General features: G+C 37.5%; 1 protein-coding gene across 13 annotated transcripts in view; it reads right to left on the bottom strand.

Annotated features, from left to right (window-relative positions):
- Nucleotides 1-22,950, bottom strand: part of ppfibp2b (PPFIA binding protein 2b) — a 65,859-nt gene that overhangs the window by 34,854 nt on the left and 8,055 nt on the right. For 10 of the 13 annotated variants that reach the window (XM_073868626.1, XM_073868630.1, XM_073868632.1 and 7 more), the window contains exons 1-5: nt 22,233-22,372; nt 16,944-17,044; nt 13,757-13,968; nt 3,378-3,464; nt 320-433 (exon numbers count right to left, since the gene is read on the bottom strand). In XM_073868626.1, coding sequence (XP_073724727.1) covers nt 320-433; nt 3,378-3,464; nt 13,757-13,968; nt 16,944-17,001 — 471 coding nt within the window. In that variant the 5' untranslated portion in view covers nt 17,002-17,044; nt 22,233-22,372. Of the gene's footprint in view, nt 1-319; nt 434-599; nt 759-3,377; nt 3,465-8,237; nt 8,775-13,756; nt 13,969-16,943; nt 17,045-22,232; nt 22,373-22,950 lie in introns of those variants that run through there. The other 3 variants (XM_073868627.1, XM_055193118.2, XM_055193120.2) reach the window with 3 other exon arrangements.

Below are 22,950 nucleotides of genomic sequence, written 5' to 3'. Positions count from 1 at the left end.
AACAAGCAAATAAACAGAGGATGCTTTGGTCTAGTCACATACAAGAGTATTTAAGCCAAGACAGCAAACCCACATTCGTAAATCAAATACATGAAAACATGGGTATAATAACTTGTGTAACTGCCGGAAAAAACAAGCATTGCTTAAGTTTTAAGTGTTAAACACATTGTGTTGAAAGTTTATACTGTCAAAGTCCAATGAGAAAGCCAACATGCAGATGACTCAGTCATTTTAAACTTCCCTTCCTTATATTGGTCCGATTTCTATTTTAAGTCTAAACTGACAGACTGAAAAAACACCAGCAAAGATGTTATCTTACCTGCTGGAGCATTTCCTCCGTGGAATTAAGTTTAAGGTGGTGTTCTTCTAAGGAGCTTTCCAGATCCCTGATCTTTTCTCCTTGAGCTTCAACCTGGTCAGTAAGGACGCTCACCTAAAACCAGCAGACAGCAGAAGAACGTTCACTTGGATTCACCTGAAACCCGTTCTCTTTCTCTTTCACCCCCCCGCCCCCTCATTCACGTTCCTCCTACAGGTATGTTAATGACGGTTGCAACACGCGTCCACCTCTAACATGCAAACACAGCAGAGGAATGCACCTTAAGATCTGGACTGCTGGGTTAAAAATTGCCATTCTTTAGTCTAGTCGAGCTTCCATACTGACACAAGAACCTGATCCTCAATTGTGTTGAAAAAGCTCTTTTGTTTAATCCCAACTGAAGCACTGCCAACCAGCAGGACAGGTAAAAGCAGAAGTAGAACACCTTGAAGGCTTTAGGAGCCAATCGTTTAAGTGGAGTTTTAGAGCACAAGACAATCCACCAATGAGAGTGCAAGATGGGCGGGAAGTTAGGAACTTGACATACAGTGTTTCTTAAAGGTAGAGTGTGTCATTTATTTTGATGACATAATACTTTATCCCATTAAAGATTATTGTACAGGCCTTATATTAGTATATATGCAAGCCATTTGTAGACTTTCAAAGCATTGCTCTATTTGTTTGAGGCTTGTCTGGCTGAAAGGATTAGTCAATTTTCTTAATAAAAATCCAGATAATTTACTCACCACCATGTCATCCAAACTGTTGATGTCTTTCTTTGTTCAGTCGAGAAGAAATTATGTTTTTGAGGAAAACATTTCAGGATTTTTCCCATTTTTATGGACCCAACACGTAACAGTTTTAATGCAGTTTAAAATTGCAGTTTTAAAAGAACTCTAAATGATCCCAAACGAGGCATAAGGGTCTTATCTAGCGAAACGATTGTCATTTTTGACAAGAAAAATAAAAAATATGCACTTTTAAACCACATCTTCTCGTCTATTTTCGGTCAAGTAACGCGCCAGTGCGACCTCACGTAATACATCATAACGTCAAGAGGTCACGGATGACGTATGTGAAACTCCGCCCCAGTGTTTACAAGTGTGAAGAAAGAGGACCGTTCCGACGCTGTTGTATGTCGAATGATACTAAATAATGTCTTTGTGTCAGTTTATTGTTTAAAATGGTTCACAAATGTGCGTTTCATATATGTAACACGTGACCTTTCCACATCATTAGCAATTACGTCAGGTCGCGCTGGCGGAGATAGATGAGAAATTGTGGTTAAAAAGTGCATATTTTTTATTTTTCTTTGTCAAAAATGACAATCGTTTCGCTAGATAAAACTCTTATGCCTCGTTTGGGATCGTTTAGAGTCCTTTGAAACTGCAATTTTAAACTGCATTAAAACTGTTACGTGTTGGTCCAGTAGCTTCTTATGGAACGACTGAAATTCCACAAGGGGGCGTATTTGTTCCTCAGATGTTGCACAATAAACGTGACATCCGAATATATTCATTATAAATCGTGAATGAAAAGTGAGATTCGAACGAATGTCCATTAGTGAACTATAATTGTATACACTATTTATATCGTAATTCGGTCAGAAACGTCAAGATTGTGAGATGAACAAAACGTTTTGGATTAAAAGGCTTGGATATTCCATTTCCTTGGACTTTTGGGGATTTATGAACAATTTGTTTTGGACAATTTCACCTAAGCGGATAAAGGGAAGATTTTGAAGGTAAGTAAATATCCTAAATCGGCACCACCCGGTTCAGGTAACTAACAACTAGATTACAGTTTTATGACTGCTAAAATCATATTATGCTTTGTGTGTGCGCTTAATGGATTCCCTAAAGTCTAAGCTTTCCAACGATGTGCCGCATGACCGTATATTTTGAAGATTTAATGCTTCAAACTTACAAATGCAGCCTCACGTGCAAGGGAGGGGGTGTACCGTGTACGGCACAGTGTTCCTTATCAGGTTAAAGTCTATTAAAATGAGAAAAATCCTGGAATGTTTTCCTCAAAAAACATACTTTCTTCTCGACTGAACAAAGAAAGACATCAACATTTTGGATGACATGGTGGTGAGTAAATTATCTGGATTGTTTTTAAGAAAATGGACTAATCCTTTAACCAATGGTTAGAAAACCATTCAAAAAAACAACCTCATTAAAACACTGGTAACCACATAACAATGTACTAAAAATCACACAAAACTAGAGGGCTTCACGGGTCCCAAGCGTTTCCGGGTCTAAAATTTCACGTGTGGCTCGGACACAGGTAGGGTATAATATTAGCGCTATCGGATAATTTAAAATAAATGTGTATTTGCCGAACGGACCCGAGAAGACCCGAACTCTCTCGCATGTACATCAAGTCCTTTTCCAACCCCCCCTCTGTTTGCCAAGAGGGGGGGTTGTGACATCGTGTGGCTGGCGGTAGGTTAATTTTCATTGAGCTAGACCTGTCAAACAATTCTGAATGCACATCTTAGCGATTACCTTGGTGTCTTGTCAGATAACAAATGCAAATAAATGAAGCAGCGGGACAAATTGGGGTTTCTTTCTGTCTGACTGGGAGTTGCACATGTTCACATTCAGGTCCAGCTGGGTTAAAAAAATTGCCACTATGTTGGGTCGAACTCGGGTCTAATTTTCTTGGGATTGTCTCGGGTCGGGACTTCTTTTAAAACATATCGACCATTATTTACTGCAGTGTCAGATTTGATATAATCTCTACTAGAACAAGCACAAACAAGTTTGCTAGTTTACAGTAAACACATACAGTAGGCGTCGGGTGATAATACCATCATGGCTTAGTTTTGGTGTTGAGGGACATCAACCTTTCCTCTATGACTGTCTGATAACTGTCATCATTGTGCATTAGACAGGGCAGCCGTGTCACCCCGTGCCAGAGCGAAAGGGTGTCACATGTCTCTTTTCAGACCCTGAGAGGTTTAACAAGCATGTTGGGTAGTTTCTCATTGTGTTGACATTGCGACTATTGTCACTGAAATGTTTTGAAGGACTGAAAGGGATAAAACTCTCACCTGGAGAACGAGAGACTCTTTGTCCCCTTCTAATCTCGTCAACCTCTCTTGATAGGTCTCATTGTTGCTGGAGGACTGATGGTTAACCTGTGGACACATATCATGAGGAGATTCAACATAACTCTTAAATATATCTTATTATTGTTCTCTTTTTATCTTAGTATACTACTATATTTTAATTAATTTAAAGCAATGCTTCATTAAGCTTTCTTCCTTAAGAAAATCTCCCACAATGTAGATCATTTTAGGTCATTATACTGGCTTATAGGACACATTGAGTATTCAGAGAGCAAAAATTGAGCCACACAAACACAGAAACTGAAAGTCAACAGAGAGGCGTGCGAGAGGAGGTGCTAACCTGCTTGTCCACTTCTTTGAAAATGAATGGCTTGCTGCCAATGGCTGAATAAACTTTAACAAAGGGAAGGACCGCAGCGGTCCAAACACATTTGTGTGCCATTGTAAAGGTGTTAAATGACAATTTGGGGCAAATAAAGATGGGCACCATTTCAATGCAAAGTCAATAAAGAAGCTCATTACAAATTAATGAGGTAATTTGCATATTTTTTGCATAAGTCTCAATAACAGTGGAAAAAGAAATAAGAAACCGTTTGGCGGGCGACACTAAAACATATGCCTCATGGTTTCTCATGGAAATGTGCAGTAAACCGAAACTTTAATTCATTAATAAAAGACTGTTGCATTGTTTTGCACATAAGTGGCACAAGTAGTAAGTAGTATTGCACTTTATTGGATTGAGGCAAGTATTGCACATCATGCAGATGGGTTATTGCACAGAATGAGATGTAAACAGATAGTATGACAGAATGTAAACATGTGTAAAAATATACTGATATGGTAAAGGGTACCTCGACTATAAACTAAGACTGGCATTGGCTATATGAATGTGAAATTAAAAACAGTACAAATGTTATAGTTTTAAAAAACTATGAAAAAGTCAGATCATTCTGAGGCCGCTATTTTGTTTACAAAAGGTTGCAGACAAAACGTTAAGTGCACTTTATACTTCTGCGTCGATTGTACGGCATAGCCTATGCAGAGATGCAGACCCTACGCAGTAACCTGACGTGTATCTCTTCATGTAACAATGTAACAACGCGTCAATGCTACGCGGACCGCAAGCGCTTGGTTTGCTAGAATAGCTATGATGAACCAAGTTAAGGAGTTTTATTTAAAAACTCAGGTTGCAATAAAAGTCTGTTTACCTCAATCACTGCTGATCTCCAAAAATGTACACAACCCGCTTCTTCAGCTTTGGCCTTGATACTGTAACAACCCTGTTGGCCTTGCCTGCTAGCGAGCTGCACGTGTAATTGCACATCGACGCAAACAATGACGCAGAAGTATGAATGAAAACCGATGTGTAGCCTAAGGCTCTGTGGCTACGTCATAGGACCTACCTACGTGGAGCCATTTAACACTACAGTGAGGAAAACAGGGTAAACAAGATTTCCATCAGTAGATCGTAAAATGATGTCAAACAGAAGATAAGAGATAAGATATAAATGCACATAGATAGTAGATAACACCTACACGCATGCAATTAAAAATATGAAGAATTCAAAAAAATACAAAAAAGGAAGACCCTAAAAAAGAAGACGGACAGAAAAGTTTCCGCAAAAACTTTTATACATCATCGACCCAGAATGCACTACGCTCGGGAACGTAATGGCGGCCTCCATAGGTTAAAATAAGAATTACATGTTGGAATTTTTTTAAGTAATGAAAGTATTTAATGTCTTTCCAGCAACATATTTTTGAGTAGTAGAAAAATAAAAAAAATTATACTATAGGTCCGTTGAATGCTTGAATCTGATTGGCTGATGAAGGTTCTGAGGTGTGCAATTATTTTCAGGGAATGAGGTTCCAGGCAGCTCTCTTGACCGCATTAGAGTTCCATATCACTTCGCATAATTAACTGTAATAACGAACTAAAAACAACACAACAAACAATTTTCCAAGGCAATAACAGCACAGAGGTAGCCTCGTTCACACAATCTCTCTCTCTCTCTCGCCCTCTCTTGCTCCATCTCTCTTTCTTTCTTTCTTTCTCTCTCTGTGTCTCTGTTGCTCTAATAACTTCATTAATAACTGCATTAGAATTCTATCAACGGCTCAAGCCTCCATTGCCAGCTTTAAAATGACATTTTGGAACAAGCAAAAGAGCCGTTGGATGAGACGCGCAAATAGTCACTCACAATAGCGATTTAAGTACAAAAGCCGAACAAATCCCTTTAAATATATCATGTGATCGATGTCTTGAGGTGTTGTAACAGTAAGATAAGCGGAATAATTGACTCGGCCACGACGCGCATCACCACCTCGGGTGTGCATTATTTGTCTAATAATTCAACGGCCCGTCGTCAATTATTCCTTACAAAAGGCATACAGGTCTTTACAGTCAAGGTGCCTTTTTAACCTTTCGACCTTTAAAAACAAATGATCATCTACAGACATCTGCAACTACCTTTAAGTCATCATGAAATTTGAAAAACTTTATAGAACATTGGGTAATTTTTATAAATGACTTATCTGTGAGCTGTATTATTATTTTTTTTTATTCATGTGCCCTCATAATCTTTAACCAAAAACGCTAATGTCCTCCCCTCCTCGAAACAAACCTACTTCCTGTCACAAGGAATGGCGAGAGGGCGGTGCCAAGAAAAAGATCGCAGCGATTAGCAATTAGCAACCCAATTTAGGATTCAATCAGCCCAATCTCTACCTCCATTTCATGATGACTTCAAACATAAAGATTCATGATGCCTGCGAGCACCAATCTTTACAAGTAAGACATCACATAAGCCTTGGAATTTCCTTTTTTTTCCACATCCCACTGGCTGCTTTAAGGGCCGCAAAGGCCTGAAATGGTTTGGGACAAGAAACTATAGAGATCATTATTATTACCCCACTGTATAAGAATGTATGACAGTATTGAGACCCTCCCTGCAACATGTATACAGTCATACAGTCTAATACAGTCATTCTTCATTTTGGCCTGTACAGTTGTTTTTGTTACTGTAATTTCACATCTGGTATAATTACTGTAATTGATCTCTTTCATTGGAATGTAATGGTTGGTTAAGTTTAACAGCAGGGGTGCCGTCTGAGTGATGATGTGTTTTCCTGAAATGTTATACGCACGTGCCCCATATTCGGTACACCACAATCCCTTGTAAACCACATCAACTGTGGCAAGCGCGAGCTAGCTTTCCAACACCTCTTGTCTTTAAGAACAGGTGTGCACGCTGGTGCACTTTTCAATTAAATTGTACTGCTTGATTTACTACCCCGAGTGTTAAGTGGTATGTTCGTGAAAGCTTTTTTGTTGGTATTCAAGGGTATGAGCTCAGAATCATTAAAGCTGGAAAGGGGGGACATAAAAAGAGCTTTTGTGCTATTGCAAATCAGCCCGCCACACATTCAAAGCGGCACAACAAAGCTTGATTTTTTTAACAATAACAAACAGCGTTACACAAATCCAACCCCAAATGTTCATATTTTACGAAAGTAGCAGACGCTCTTATCCAAAGCGACATACATTGCATTTAATCTAAACAATAATCAACATGCATTTCCTGGGATTCGGAACCAAAACCTTTGCATTTACAATACATTACATTACATTTATCAATCAAGCAGATGGTTTTATCTAGAGATGCACCGATATATCGGCCAATAATCTGTATTATCGATAATTTAAAAAACTGCCGATAATCATGGCTCATATATCCTGTCAATCAAAACATTAATCAACATGCATTTCCTGGGATTCGAAACCAAAACCTTTGCATTTACAATACATTACATTACATTTATCAATCAAGCAGATGGTTTTATCTAGAGATGCACCGATATATCGGCCAATAATCTGTATTATCGAAAAAAAAAAAAAACTAGTGCTGGGCAAGGATTAATCGCGATTAATCGCATACAAAATAAAAGTGATTTTTGGCATAATATATGAGTATGTGCTGTGTGTAATTATTATGTATAAATAAATACACACACATTCATGTATGTATTTAAGAAACATTTACGTGTTTATATATATTTATTTATATTTTTATATATTCTATATTAAAAATAAATTTTAAAAAATTATATTTAAGTAAAACAATTCTGAAATGAATATATGAATGTGTGTGTGGTTAAATATACACAATAATTAGACACAGTACACGCACATATATTATGCAAAAAATCACTTTTATTTTGTATGCGATTAATCGCGATTAATCTTTGCCCAGCACTAAAAAAAACCCTGCCGATAGTCATGGCTCATACATCCTGTCAATCAAAACATTAATCAATATGCATTTCCTGGGATTCGAAACCAAAACCTTTGCATTTACAATACATTACATTCATCAATCAAGCAGATGGTTTTATCTAGAAATGCACCGATATATCGGCCAATAATCGGTATTATCGATAATTTAAAAACTGCCGATAGTCATGGCTCATATATCCTGTCAATGAAAAGAGAACATGAAAATACAATGAATTTAAGCTCTGTGTATAGAAAATGTAAAGAAATCTTCAGAATTTAGTTAATGCAAGTTAATATAACCACCAAACTATCGGTATCGGCAGATGCCAGTCTGAATAATCGGCTATCGGTGGAAAAATTTAATATCGGTGCATCTCTAGTTTTATTGACTTGCATTCAAGCTATACATTGGTATCATATGTGTGTTTCCTAGAAATCGAATCCACAACCATTTGTGCTGCTTATGCAAAATTCGAACAACTAAGCTAGAGGAACACTTTTAACACCACAACGAAAACATCAAAGACAAACACACCAAAAAACCTCTTAAAGAAACAGTAACTTACCTTTTTAAGCCAAGTAAAATGCTTATAAAAGTCAATTTTTTCTTCCATGCTCAAGTCCCATCTCTACCCGTTAGTGAGGGAGAGACACTAACAGCAGGCTGAGATTCAGTGATGCACTCCCCCGGTTTCCCAAAGCCGCCCTCTCCTCGTCCTCCTCATTCTATTCGCTGCTAACGACGGGACCTCCTAACGTACTGAGACAACTGCACAAACCTCGTTTCTAAAGCCAGACGTCTGACCGAGACCTCCAAGTCTGCCGTTCAGCCAAAACAACAACAGAAGCTGAATGCGAGACTGAAAACAATGTCCACGAGTTACACACCCATTACGCTCAACCAAACACTGTCCCTTCTATGTCTTTCGGCTAAAACTTTTTCTCTCTCTTTGCAGTTTCTCATCAACTTTGCTCTCCTTCACCCCTCCCGTTCTGCACTTGGCTCCCTATTGCAGCCTTTTGGTTTTCCCCTTTGGTGGGAAAGTGGCTCTAATTAGGTTTAAGTCCAAATGCAAGTCTGAACTGAAACAAGCTAGTGTCTTTTTCTACATGAGAAAGAGAGAGAGAGAGCGAGAGACTTTTAAAGAAACACTGCCTTTCAGCACCACCCCATCTGTTTTTACTCATGACTGTAAATCACTGGACTCAAGACCCCGTTTCCTGTGGAAGACATTCGCCCATTCCGTAATGCTCTTGTATCTTTACAAGCCACCCTGCTGTTTTCCGCCTTGTGGACAAACAGCTGACACAGGAACAAAAGAGACATTTTTTGGTTCTGCAAATACTGGATAACAATATTATAATGTGATGTGATCTTGTAGGACATTTAGCTTAAGATGCCACTCCAATGTTAAAATGTGTGGTGGTCAAATTAAACACCAGTAAAAGGTCTGCTGCTGCGGTCATGAAGCAGACTCTTAAATAAACGTACATACAGTATAACCTTAGGGTTACCACAAGCCTCAAGTTATGGCATCCCCCATTACGCCCTCTCCCGCTCGGCTAATACTGTATTGCTCTGAGTACTTCCTGTTTTGAGTCATGAGTATGACACAGAGGAGTGCGGACACAGTCACTCTGGGGACACTACAGTTGGAGTTAAAGAAATTGTTTATCTAAATTTGAAAAATGTCTCATTATCTACACACCCTCAATCTTTACCAGATGTGTATGACTTCATTTCTTGAGTAAAGTCATTCATATAATTTAATATTAAAATTCTATCTGTTATCTTCTTATGGGAGCCAACATTGCAAAGCTGCACTATGACTAGTTGTCAAATGCCTTCCATCACGAGAAACGCAGGAACCAATGAGATTCAACGTTATCAACGTGTACCCATATTTGAACTTACTGCACTCAATGTGTTCATAGTATTTAAAAATGGAATATTACTTCCTGGAAGATCCCAAAGGGTTCATTCGATGGACACTTTACTATCATCTGAGCCCTCGGCAGAGACGTTATACAACGAAGAAGAAGGATTGTGGTTAAATTGCTACGTATGTTACATGATGTATGAACATGGGGGATGTAGTACGTCCGAATTTATTTATACTTTCCATATTCATATAGTACCTACTTTTTTAATGGGCGATAAGAAGGTACATAATCTAATTCAGTACTGTCACAGTATCCCATTTTCAGATACAGGGCAAATATCTATGAATGTAATGTATGGACACCAGCTCAAAATATGAACTGTTCTCTCTCAGAAACGTATAATTTCGGATCAAAAGACATTTAATAACCCACTATAGTTCTTTGTATTACTTTAAATGATGATGTATGTGCTTTTTGGAGCTTTGCCTTAAAGTAGTGGACAAAGATTAATCGCGATTAATTGTGTACAAAATAAAACTGAGTTTTTGCATAATATATGAGTGTGTGCTGTTGTGTTTAATTATTATGTAAAACAGTTTTTTATTATTATTTATTTACATAATAATTAGGCACAGCTGTCAAAAGATTAATCGCGATTAATCGCATACAACATAAAAGTTATTTTCATAATTTATGAGTGTGCACTGTGTGTAATTATGTAAATATAAATACACTTTAATGTTTGTATTTAAGAAATATTTACATGTATATTTATATATATTTTATATTATAAAAATAAATAAAAGATATACCTAAATAACATTTTCTGAAATTCAGACATGTATGTGTGTATTTATTTATATATACATAATATATACACACAGATCACACACACATTTATTGTGCACTTTTTATGTGATTTTGTATGTGATTAATCACAATTAATCTTTTGACAGCCCTAAAATATATATATTTTATATCATGTTATTTTGTATGGGACTAAGCTAGTGGTGGGCAAAGATTTATTGCGTAAAATAATAGATGTGTGTGTTTTGTGTGTAATTTTTATGTATATTTAAACACAAAACTTTTAACGTTTAATTTATATAGCAATTTTATATATATATATATATATATATATATATAAATTTATATATAAATTAAAAAGTTTGAAAATGTATAAATGTATGTGTGTTTAAATATACATAAAAATTACACGCAAAACACACACATCTATTATTTAAAAAAAAATCACTTTTATTTTGTATGCAATTAAACGCAATAAATCTTTGCCCACCACTAGCTTAGTCCCATACAAAATAACATGACCGCTTATTATTATGTTTGTTCAAAACAGGAAGCCATAAACATCTGGGATCGCATGAGGGTGGATAAATTATGAATACAATATGTGAGCTATTCCTTATAAATCCTGCATGTGAAGTTGTGGGAACTTTACTCGAAGCAACCAAAAAAAACCCTGATATTCTCGAGTGGGAGGCCGTGATGTGGGAGATTATGTCGAGCTATCAAGTAGTATTAGAGGTTGCAACCCGAGATCAAGCAGAGGCGACTGCGTCTTATTAGCGGAGCATGCAACTTATCCAGAGAGCTTTGGGAGTGTGGAGCTGCACCTGGCTGAGTCTCTGATCCTGACAGCTGTGAGCTTGGATCAACACCAGACAGACACACCGAACACACACACAAATGTGCGCATGCATACATAAACAATCCTAGATGTATTTTAATACTATCAGACAAACGCCCGTCCTGCGCACACAAAAAAGTCACATGTGCGGTTATACCTAGATCAGATAAGCTCAGACAGGTCTGAGATCAGCAATGAGATAAACCCGCCTCTCTTATCTCTATTCTGCAGCCGTGTCGTCAACAAGCATCATTACACGTAGACACGGTCCAGATTCGATATGTAAAAACAAATTGAGATCCAGCGCCTTTAATGCTCCAGTCTTGCTATCTAGACGTGATCGCATTTCCTGCACTGTTTTTACCGGCTGTAATTAGCAGCCATGTGCGTTTGATCTTCCTCAGAGACAAACAGAGTTCAAAGGGTTGCGAGCGTCTGTGTGTGTTTAGATGGACTGAGGTCTTTAACCCCTCTCCAAAAACCAAGACCCCTGATTGATCTTTGAGCTCCACCAACAGGTTGCTTACAACAGTGTATGTTTTCCAGTCTTCACTGATTTACGAATTAGGCAGCTGACCAGAATCATGTGAAAGCATTTTACTACCAATATAATGAACTAAATGGGTCTTGTGATAACAGCAGGACAAGTAAACATATTCATTTTGCGAGGATACACGGATATACGAAACAAAAATGCAAGCATAAATCACAGATGAGCTGAAGTGACTTACCCTGGAGACACGAGATGACAAAGCCTGGCTAAAGGCGACCAAACCATATTTTAGCACAGCAAGAGATGTCAGATATGAGCGAGTCAAGTGAAATAAGGAGAAAACAACCTCGCGGAAAGAGAAATATAGAGGGAGAGAGGCAGGAAGCTCAGCCCTATCAATGTCTCAGAGGGAACCAAAGTCTTCGAAAACAGCCAAGCAACATACATATGCAGACAAATGTTGGGCCAGAAAGTCACCTCGGGGCAGACGGGAAAAGACCCATAATGCATCATTAAGTTGGAATCTGTACTTTTTGGGACTTTAAAGGGACACTCCACTTTTTTGGAAAATATGCTCATTTTCCAGCTTCCCTAGAGTTAAACATTTGATTAATGGAAAGGAAACGTTTTGGAATCCATTCAGCTGATCTCCGGGTCTGGCGGTACCACTTTTAGCATAGCTTAGCATAATCCATTGAATCTGATTAGACCATTAGCATCGTGCTAAAAAATGACCAAAGAGTTTCTATATTTTTCCAATTTAAAACATCGTGTACTAAGACTGAAAATTAAAAGTTGCGATTTTCTAGCCCGATATGGCTAGGAACTATACTCTCATTCTGGTGTAATAATCAAGGAATTTGCTGCCGTAACATGGCTGCAGCGGACGCAATGATATTATGCAGCGCCCGAAAATAGTCCCCTTGATAACTTGTGTCCATTTTACTTGGATTTCACAGACAGTGTCACATTTATATAAAAATGTATTTTTATGTGTTGATTGTAACTTAAGGATACTGTATGAGACCATGCTAACCAGACAACAAACATCAAAACTTCAAGTTTAATTAGTGTTGGTAAGTTCATGTTAGTTAAGGATTAATTACATAACTTTTTGGTGTAAAGTACTGCACCATGATAAATTTGTGTAATGATAAATGTAGGATAAAATATACAAATTGCCTAATGATTAGTTGCGACTAATTGTTTGAAGGATAAAAATTTTTGTTTACATAATATATGTGGGTGTACTGTGTATAATATTTGTACATTTATAAATACACACACATAGATGCATAATTTTAAGAAAAATAAATATTTATATAATAAATATTTATTTATATATACACTCTCCTAAAGGATTACTAGGAACACCATACTAATACTGTGTTTGACCCCCTTTCACCTTCAGAACTGCCTTAATTCTACGGGACATTGATTCAACAAGGTGCTGAAAGCATTCTTTAGAAATGTTGACCCATATTGATAGGATCGCATCTTGCAGTTGATGGAGATTTGTGGGATGCACATCCAGGGCACAAAGCTCCCGTTCCACCACATACCAAAGATGCTCTTTTGGCTTGAGATCTGGTGACTGTGGGGGCCATATAAGTACAGTGAACTCAATGTCATTTTCAAGAAACCAATTTGAAATGATTTGAGCTTTGTGACATGCAGCATTATCCTGCGGGAAGTAGCCATCAGAGGATGAGTACATGGTGGTCATAAAGGGATGGACATGGTCAGAAACAATGCTCAGGTAGGCCGTGGCATTTAAACGATGCCCAATTGGCACTAATTGGCCTAAAGTGTGCCAAGAAAACATCCCCCACACCATTACATTAATGAAAAATTGTACAGGTGTTCCTAATAATCCTTTAGGTGAGTGTGTATATATATATATATATATATATATATATATATATATATATATATATATATATATATATATATATATATACACACTCACATATATTGTGTAAATAAAAACTTTATTCTGCAAGCAATTAGTCGCGACTAATCATTAGGCAGCCCTCTATTTTGCTCGAAACGCTGCTTACCGAGCCTTTCTCCAACCAGTTTATCAGGATCTGTGCAGTGGTGCAGGGCAGCTGGGAGCGCAGCGAGGTACGGTCCTCCTCTCCGATCTGCAGCTCCAAAGCCAAACGCAGCTCCTCGGCTAACTGCAGAATCTGTAGCGGCCCGACGCTCACGGGGGAACCCAGATCATATAGTCCATTACTGTACTCAACTGCAACCTTGGAGCCAGCAAAAAGAGCAAAATGAGCTAAATATAAGGTAGAGGAGTCGGGATAAGGCCTAGTGATGCATGTGTGGGAGATGCGAGTTCGAAGTAACACCTGTATACTGATACTCTTGCTGAAATATCCGTAAAGCAAGAAAATCTAATTAATGCTTACTAAATCAAAAAAGTTGCATCAAGTCTGAAGCTGAGACCCTATAGTGCTTTAAGAGGCGAAACTAAAAGAGAAGAAGAGTGGAGGAGATGGACCATCACGCCATGTCGTACATCATCATATCATATTAGTCATCACCCTCACTATTGCAGCCACGTGTCGCCTCCATCAGCCAGCACTACAACACATCCAACATCTGCATAGTGCACAATGAAAAGCAACACACTTACAGAAAGCACCAGGACATCTGGTAACCATTAGGATACTATAACACTACCGTACTATAACACTATCTGATGACATTGTTTTATTAGTTTACGCCAAAATCAACACTTCTGAGACAGCAAGACAGTTGACACTGGATAAGGGCCTTGGTGTCAGTTTTTGTCTTTTGCAATCTCCTGAACTTTGTATATTTTCCATAATTGTAAATGGCACAAAACGATGTCATTATATATTATTGTAAATACTGTAAGAAGAGGGTCATTTCAGTCCCCACGGATGACTTATAAACAAACAGAGCAATGGTTTGCACTTTTTGGGGATTTCAAAGTATGAATGCATTAAGTAATGGAAGTATTTTAACATAGAAAAAATTATACACTTTAGCATTAACAACATAATGTAAGTGAACTAAATTGGTTGGAATCCAACATAAAAAAAGTGCTGCTAGTCATGGATCTGGAATGATAATAACTGTACATAGCTTCACAAATTGTGCATTCAGGCGCAAGTTTCTTGGTTGGCTTGTAATGACCTCACTTGTTCCTTTAATGAAGAAGTTTCGGCTGTGCCTGTTACGGAACGATGCCCTAAGGGAATTTCCTAACTGTGCCATCCCAATAACAAAACAACATATTTCTGTTATATATGTGACCAAAAACATTAAGTAGCATGAGGTATTTGTAACAAAGCGAAAAATGCCGAAAATCATTAGAATATTAAGTAAAGATCATGTTCAATGAAGATATTTTATAAATTTCCTACTGTACCATAAATATATAAAATTTTTGTGACGGGATGCAGTTGCTAAGAACTTCATTTGGACAAATGTGTGCTCCTTCAGATTACATATTTTTAAATAGTATCTCGGCAAAATATTGTCCTAAAAAACAATACATCAATGGAGAGCTTATTTATTCAGCTTTGTATAAATCTCAATTTCAAAAAATGTATCCTTATGACTGATTTTGTGGTCCAGGGTCATATATTCAGAGTTATTGATGATAACACAGATAATAATCATATAAAAAATATTTGGCACATATCTTGTAACGTGCGTGAAAGAGACCTCGCAATAAACACGGCTGAGCACTACTTAATATCATGGCAGGGTTTAGTTTAAGTACCAAACTTCAGAGCTTAACTCATCCCACACTGTTGGTGCTACAGAGATGGATAGTTCCAAATCCTTGTTGCGGAGAAATGTGCTGGAAAAGCTTTGAAGCGAATGGACTTTCAACTTATTAAACAGGCAACAATTCTGTTTACTCATAATGAATACATATTATTAAAGAATGCATTAAATGAGCATTATTGTTTTAACAGTTAACAACGCTAATATGGCTGAACTTAATACCTATAAACAGAATAAACAAGTGCTAAATGAAAGGTTACAATAGTCACCAGCAGGTGGAAGCATTTGGAGAACCTTGAGAAGCTCTTACTAATCCTTCAATATATTAAACACTTTCACAAAACAGATCTACTCTCTGAAACTTAAAACCAATAGACAGACAAAATAAAAATCTGCCATTATCTACTTGCCTTTAATTTGTTCCAAATTTCTTTGTTCTGGTGAATACAAAGTAAGAATGTTTATAACCAAGCAGATCTGGGGCACCATTGACTTCTATTGAAAACAATAATACAGTACTATGGAAGCAAATGTTGCCCCAGATCTGTTTGGTTATCCACTTTTTTGTATTGTATTTTAATTTTTGAACAAAGAAATGTATACAGGTTTGTAACATCTTGAGGGTGAGTAAACAATGACAAAAACTATTTCTTCAATACCCAGTAAAGTTTATGTTTTAAATATTTCAAAAGTCTTACAGTAATACAACCTCAGGTTATGTAACTGGTTATTAAAACTCATGTTAAATAAATACTCAAGATATTTTGTCAAACCAAAAGTCACTGACAGATTACCCAAGCACACTGCCTCTTCATGCTGTCTATCTTAGATGGCAAACGTCCCCCCAAACCTTAATTTGCTGGCAGCTCACATTAAACATTTATCCTCTATTAGTTAAATCATGTTGGCAATCGCTGAGCTTGCTTAAGGGGCTACACAGCCCCCACATCCTCTCTTTTCCAAACCCCACCAAACTGCCTGTTAATAATCTGCTTTGTGAATTTTAACACTGTGCAACATTCTACATTGCAACATTTTAAATATATTCATATTATTACACTGAGATGGATAAATGATAATAAATAACAGTACACAGCGTTTTTCTAACAAATTGCTTAATCTGTGAAGTTATATTCAAACTTTTCAAAGCTTTATTTTAGTCTCCCGCTTTTTATATATCCAACACGGAATTGCGTGAACAGATCAAAAGATAAGTTATGAAAACACTGTATAGGAGCAGATCCTTATCTGACCACATCCGGAAGAACGGATAATCGGGAACAGACAGGAAGATCGCATTTTCCCAACCCATTTTTTGCAAAAACTAAAACTGCTAGTTTGAAATATCCGGTTTGTGTTCCTGCATGCACAGTAGCATTGTTTTGATATTCACATGATTATTATGATAAGTTCAAAGAGAGGTTTTAAGATTGTATTTAATGAAAATATAAATATTCTCATTCTTACCAGCAATGATGTCGTCCATTTGTTCCAAAGCTGCTTCTAACATGTGACTTGCATCTGAAGCCATGGCGCCAGACGTCTACTGCATCTGCCGGTTGATTCACGGTGACCTGCAAAATGTGTCAGTATAATTATGCAACATAATGAGAAAAAGTCGCACTTCCAGTTGTTGGGAAAGTGAGACGATGAGACGAATTTCGAAATTTAGGGTGGAGTAGGAAAATTTACGGGAGATATCTTGCAACACTTTTGAAAACAAATACTTCAATTCGTATTTACTGACAAGTAGCAGCCTTGTGTACTGTACTGTATCCGCGACCTTCTTGTAATGATGCATACACAGATGATAATGTAACTTGACATCATATATGCCCTTGGGTTTGAAACACGTGCATATGTAAGTCATAGTCTCTATATGTGTAAGCTGTATTTAGAAAATGCCACTTTGAAACAACACAGATCTACATGTTTGATTCATTACATAACATTCATGCATCTTTAAGATGTTTTTATTTAAAGTGCATTATACATCTTGAGTATGCAATGCTCTACCATTTAGCTAAAGCATGCAAACTACAGTATCTGATGCTATTAGATAAAAATGCTCTCTATATCAAAAGCTAGTATTTTACAAAACATTAACCCTGCATTGATGTATAAGGCAGCACGACTCAATGGTGATGGGAAACCTGAGAATAATTAAGCCTCCCAGAGTCGAATTTCACTCTATTGTCATGGCTTGTGGCACGTGTAAAACATTTATTATATATTCAGCCTTGAACACACACACATAACCACACACAAATAAACACACAGGGATGGATCTAATTTATTGAAAGCCCTTTGTGAATATTTACTGGTGAGCGATACAGAAAGCATCCTTATTTAATTACAAATGAACAAATATTTGTTTTTGGAACAGCATACGAATTAACAATTGAAAGAATCCCATAGACTTAAATTAAAGGTGGGACCATAACCATCTAAAAACTACACCATCTTATGGCGCTTTTCAATTGCATAGTACCCCACGGTTTGGTTTGGGTCAAGTCGGGTCAGCTCAAATCACTTTGGCTTGGTTAGCTTTTCCATCGAGTTTAGTAACACTTCGAATTATAGGCGTGTCGTTATATTTGCGCTATCCACTGCTGAGACATCATACAAGTGAGAGCGTCGTTGTACATTCCATACATTCATTTATTTAACAAAATTAAAATTGACCACCACAAACAGATGTTTGCACATCGCGTTTATCACTACCTCTGTCTCACATGACAGTTTCTGTACAAACACCCAGTTGACGCGCTCCGCCTCATTGAAGTTGGATTTAATAAGCATATATGCAGACGTGCACGTCGCGAATGTGCCGCCACAAACTGCAAGTTTGGAAAAAAACTGTTATGGTGTTCCTGATTCTCAACCTGTGGATGTTTTCATCGCTCAAACCGAGTTTGGGAACTTATAGCAGAGCACAGGTGACAACATGTTTGCTCGAGACAGCGCAAGCTAGCACGAGGGTAAAGCTAATCGTTTACATTATAGCGATGACGCTGGTAGTAACGATTCTCTCAGACCAATCCGTGATCTACAGTGTATTCGCCTCACGTTTCGGTATCAGCTCAGGTTGCTTGGAACATAGATATGTATATAAAGGCTAGATGGCTCGTCCGCGCTGCTGGCCAATTGAGTGCAACGTCCGCATTTTGGCGGCCATCTTACGACAGGGCGCTCGCTCACTCGTAGCATTGAGTTTTAATGATGCAGGTACTTTTAAATGACCATAACTTGCTTAATTTTTTACCGATTTTCAAACGGTTTGGTTTGTTATAAACGTCAAAGATGTACCTATGACACTGCATACCTATACTAAAAATAAAAAATAAATTCATGAAACATGTTAAAGCATCCAGAATTATAGCCACGTTAATAACGTTTGTAAAAACCAAAACCGTTTGAAAATCGGTAGAAAATTGAGCAAGTTATGGTCATTTAAAAGTACCTGCACCATTAAACTCAATGCTACGAGTGAGCGAGCGCCCTGTCGTAAGATGGCCGCCAGGTGATGCCGTTAGGGACTCCGCCTTGAGCCATCTAGCCTTTATATACATATCTATGGCTTGGAACCCCGACCGAGGTGGTACTAAAAAAGTATAGAGTACTACATACTTCACCTAGTGGAAAAGCCATAGATATGTATAAAGGCTAGATGTGTTACGGCGGAGTCTCTAACCTCTTCACCTGGTGGCCATCTTACCACGGGGAGCTCGCTCGCTCATTCGTAGCATTAAGTTTAGTGGTGCAGGTACTTTTAAATGACCATAATTTGCTTCATTTTTTAATGCACCATTAAACTCAATGCTACGAGTAAGCGAGCGCTCTGTTGTAAGATGGCCGCCAAATGCGGACGTTCCACTCAATTGGCCAGCAGCGCAGGCGGGACATCTAGCCTTTATACATATCTATGGGAAAAGCTTACGTAAGTAAGCCGACCTAAACCAAACCGTGGGGTACTAAGCAATGGAAAAGCTCCAATATATTGTACACCTGGTAACCCTCTAGCAAGATGGTGACACTTTAAAAAATGCTGCGTTATTTTCAACCCAGCGGTGGATCAAAAAGGGACAAACACAATCAATATGCTGAGCTGTATTAACCCAAAATGCTGGGTTGTTTTAACCCAAAATGCATGGTTGGGTCACATCTAAACATTTTCTCGGTCAATTTTTGACCCAGTGTTGGATTGAAGAAAACGGCATTTTTAACATGCAACTTTTGCACAGGCAAACGCCAATCAAATTTCATTATAAAATTCAAAACAACAAGCTCCTACGAACATTAGATAAAATCATACAATATAATTATATTATATATTATGCATATTAAACCAAATTATGAAAAGAAGAAATTTCTTATCCAACTACTGTATAAGTGGGCAAACAGGCACATGCCGATCGGGTGTTGGGTCACAAAAGCACATTGTGAAAGCTGAAAGGGTGCATGCGCTACAATGCCGTTCATTATTCGGCTTAATTTAGCTTGATACCACAAGAGAGGGTGTTGACTCCACTGCCTGATTCAAATGTACAGCAAGACTACTGTATAATCAGGTCTGATAAGAACATGAATATAAGCCTTCAGTTAAATTACAAGAAGAGATGAGCACAGCCTGGTGCTGTTCATTAGAAGATAACATGCTTTTTAATACCAGTAAAAATTGAAAATTCAGTACAACCGCAAGCTCTTTGCACACACCCAGCTATTTCGAAGGGAAGATAAGGGCGTGTATGCCATAATATCTATAATACATCTTTATTTGAACATAATAATGAAGTTTTCTGTACCTTTTCGCTCATTATAAGGTGGCAAGAAGACACGCCTGTATTATTTATAAGTCCCACCAAACAAGTCTTTTTTTTTTAGTTTCATGACCTAATTCACAACAAATCTTGAATTCAAGTAAAATTAACAATCATGGTTAATCATGCGTGTGTTACCTGGCTGAAAACATCAAATAATCTGGTCAACTGGTTTTAAAGAAAAGTTTAATTAATCATGCTGGTCACCTACTGAAGCTTCTCTAAACCAGAACACCAACCTGCCTTAACAAGCCTGGAAATATATAACGTTACTGGTATAAACTAGTTCAGCAGGGTACTTATCACTTATCCAACTGTTCAATGTCCTACAATTGATTAAACACCAACAGGTTTAAGATTCTTGAGCCACTGTAGAAGTCAAGCACTCTTATCTGACCAACTAAATAACTTTCTGGAGCCATTAAATCAGTCTGGTGAAGATAAGATTAAAGCAATAGTTCACCCATCCTAGGTATGTATGACTTTCACCATTTTGCCAAACACAGTTGGAGTTACATTAAAGGTGCAGTGTGTAATTTTTAGAAGGATCTCTTGACAGAAATGCAATATAATATACAAAACTATATTATCAAAGGTGTATTAAGACATTTCATAATGAACCGTTATGAGTATATTACCTTAGAATGAGATGTTTTTACCTACAGAGGGTCCCCTTACATGGAAGTCGCCATTTTGGGCCGCCATGTTTCTACAGAAGCCCTTAATGGACAATTTTTTTTAATAAGTTGTCTCAGATGATGACCTGTTTGTCCGGTGGTGGCTACCGTAGCTTCTCTATGTGTTTCAAAAGCCAGGGGTGAGCAGTGGACTGAGCTGTTGGTTGCAATTCACAACCTCACCACTAGATGCCGCTAAGATTTACGCACTGCACCTTTAAACAAAATCTTGGCTCTTTTCAGCTTTATACTGTATTGACATTGGATAGTGCCCCATTTTTAAAGCTCCAAAACCCACATGGATCCATCAAAAACAAATCCATACTGTTATTAAATGTCTTCTAAAGACCAGAGCATGGTTTGTTTTTTTCCGAGTACAAGCATGAGCACAGTATAAGATAGATATAGATATTTGTACAAAGTATGGGCCGGTATAAGATTCTGGCGGTATGACAACCATTAGCAAAAATACCACCGTTTCATGGTGTTACAGTATTGCCATTGCAACACTAAAATGTGTTATTTTCAAATGCCAGGTAAAATAAAGCCTTTAAATTATAATATGCTTTTAAATATAATATTTTCGTAATTTGTATGTGTACACAGACATTGTAATAATTTGTATGTGTACACAGACAATTGATGCATGCACATTGCAACAAAATGCAATGCATCTCGTTGTTTACTGTACATACTTCATTCCCCTGTATACGCATGCGCAACTTACGTACCAAGTACATGTTTTGATGCCGAAATCTGCGGCACTTGCACTGCACACGGACCTTTGCTTATGCATAAAAAATTGTAACATTGGGTCAGAGGTCAGCCTTGTGTATGGCGTAGTTTGTAACGTCTGAAATATAAATGTTTCCTTACAAATAATGAAACGACCATGCAACGCTGCTGGCGGTTTACATTTTTTATTTCTCCACATGTGGAATATTTCCACACACGGCAACTGCTTTTCTCCATATGTGTGGTGTGTTTCAAGCAGGCGCAAAGCCAGAATCCTGCACATTTTAACTGGAAACCTAACACCTCAGTAAACTATAAAAATTGGATACAGGTTTGTGAAAATGGGAAACAACAGATCGAGTTCAGAAATTCCAGAAGCATTCCAAAAGATATACGTGAAAAAAGCCCTAGAAAATGTATGGATTTTGGTGGAAGACCAGTCTTGCATATATGAAAACCAGATAATAATAAGTATTTAGTATATTTACGCCATTACATTTGAGACTAAAAACAAGAAGTGAATTCCTTACCAGTAAGGCAGTGTTGTTGAACAGTGGGAGATTTGGTAACTCCCTTTCAACTGCAACCCAGGAGTAAAGAGTTACCAGGTGACTTAGCACCTCTTCTGCTATCTCTGTGATTCCTGGCATCACACATATCACATGTCTGACATTACTCACAGCAATGAGACCTTGTTTACTTTGATTCCCTATATTTGCGAAACTCAATAGAGAAACCTGTAAACAGTGAAACCTTGAATTATCAAGGTTCAGCCCAATCAAAGCATTTTTTTCTTTGCTGTATCTCTAAAAGTGATTGCATGGACATCTACACTGTATTTATAAAGAGGCTTGACAACATCTACATGTTACATCTCACACTCCACAGACATAATAACATGCTCATTTTAACTTCTTGATCTTAGGATTATGTTAAATTTCCCTCTTGTCTTGAGAAAGGATTTTCTATTAGATTGTGTAGTATAAATAAATCCCAAAGACATTTTGTTGGTGCACCAAGATACAGCTGGAGGCGGCGTCCTGTTATAAAAAATCTCAGATGAGTCTGAGCATGAGACAATATTAAACAAGACAAGCCTGTCTGTCTGAAAAAAAGACCACACCAGCCTGGGAATTAAGAAACACAGTTTAGGCAATGTCTGTTCAGACTGTATTTGTACTAGACAGAATGATGAATACTGTATGAAGACTCCCTGAATTGCAAAATTACAAAGCAAAGTACAAAAAT

Source organism: Misgurnus anguillicaudatus, chromosome 6, assembly GCF_027580225.2.
Source record: "Misgurnus anguillicaudatus chromosome 6, ASM2758022v2, whole genome shotgun sequence".
Taxonomy (NCBI): domain Eukaryota; kingdom Metazoa; phylum Chordata; class Actinopteri; order Cypriniformes; family Cobitidae; genus Misgurnus; species Misgurnus anguillicaudatus.
The sequence above is the reverse complement of the archived record's forward strand: the minus strand, read 5'-3'. Positions and strand labels throughout refer to the sequence as shown.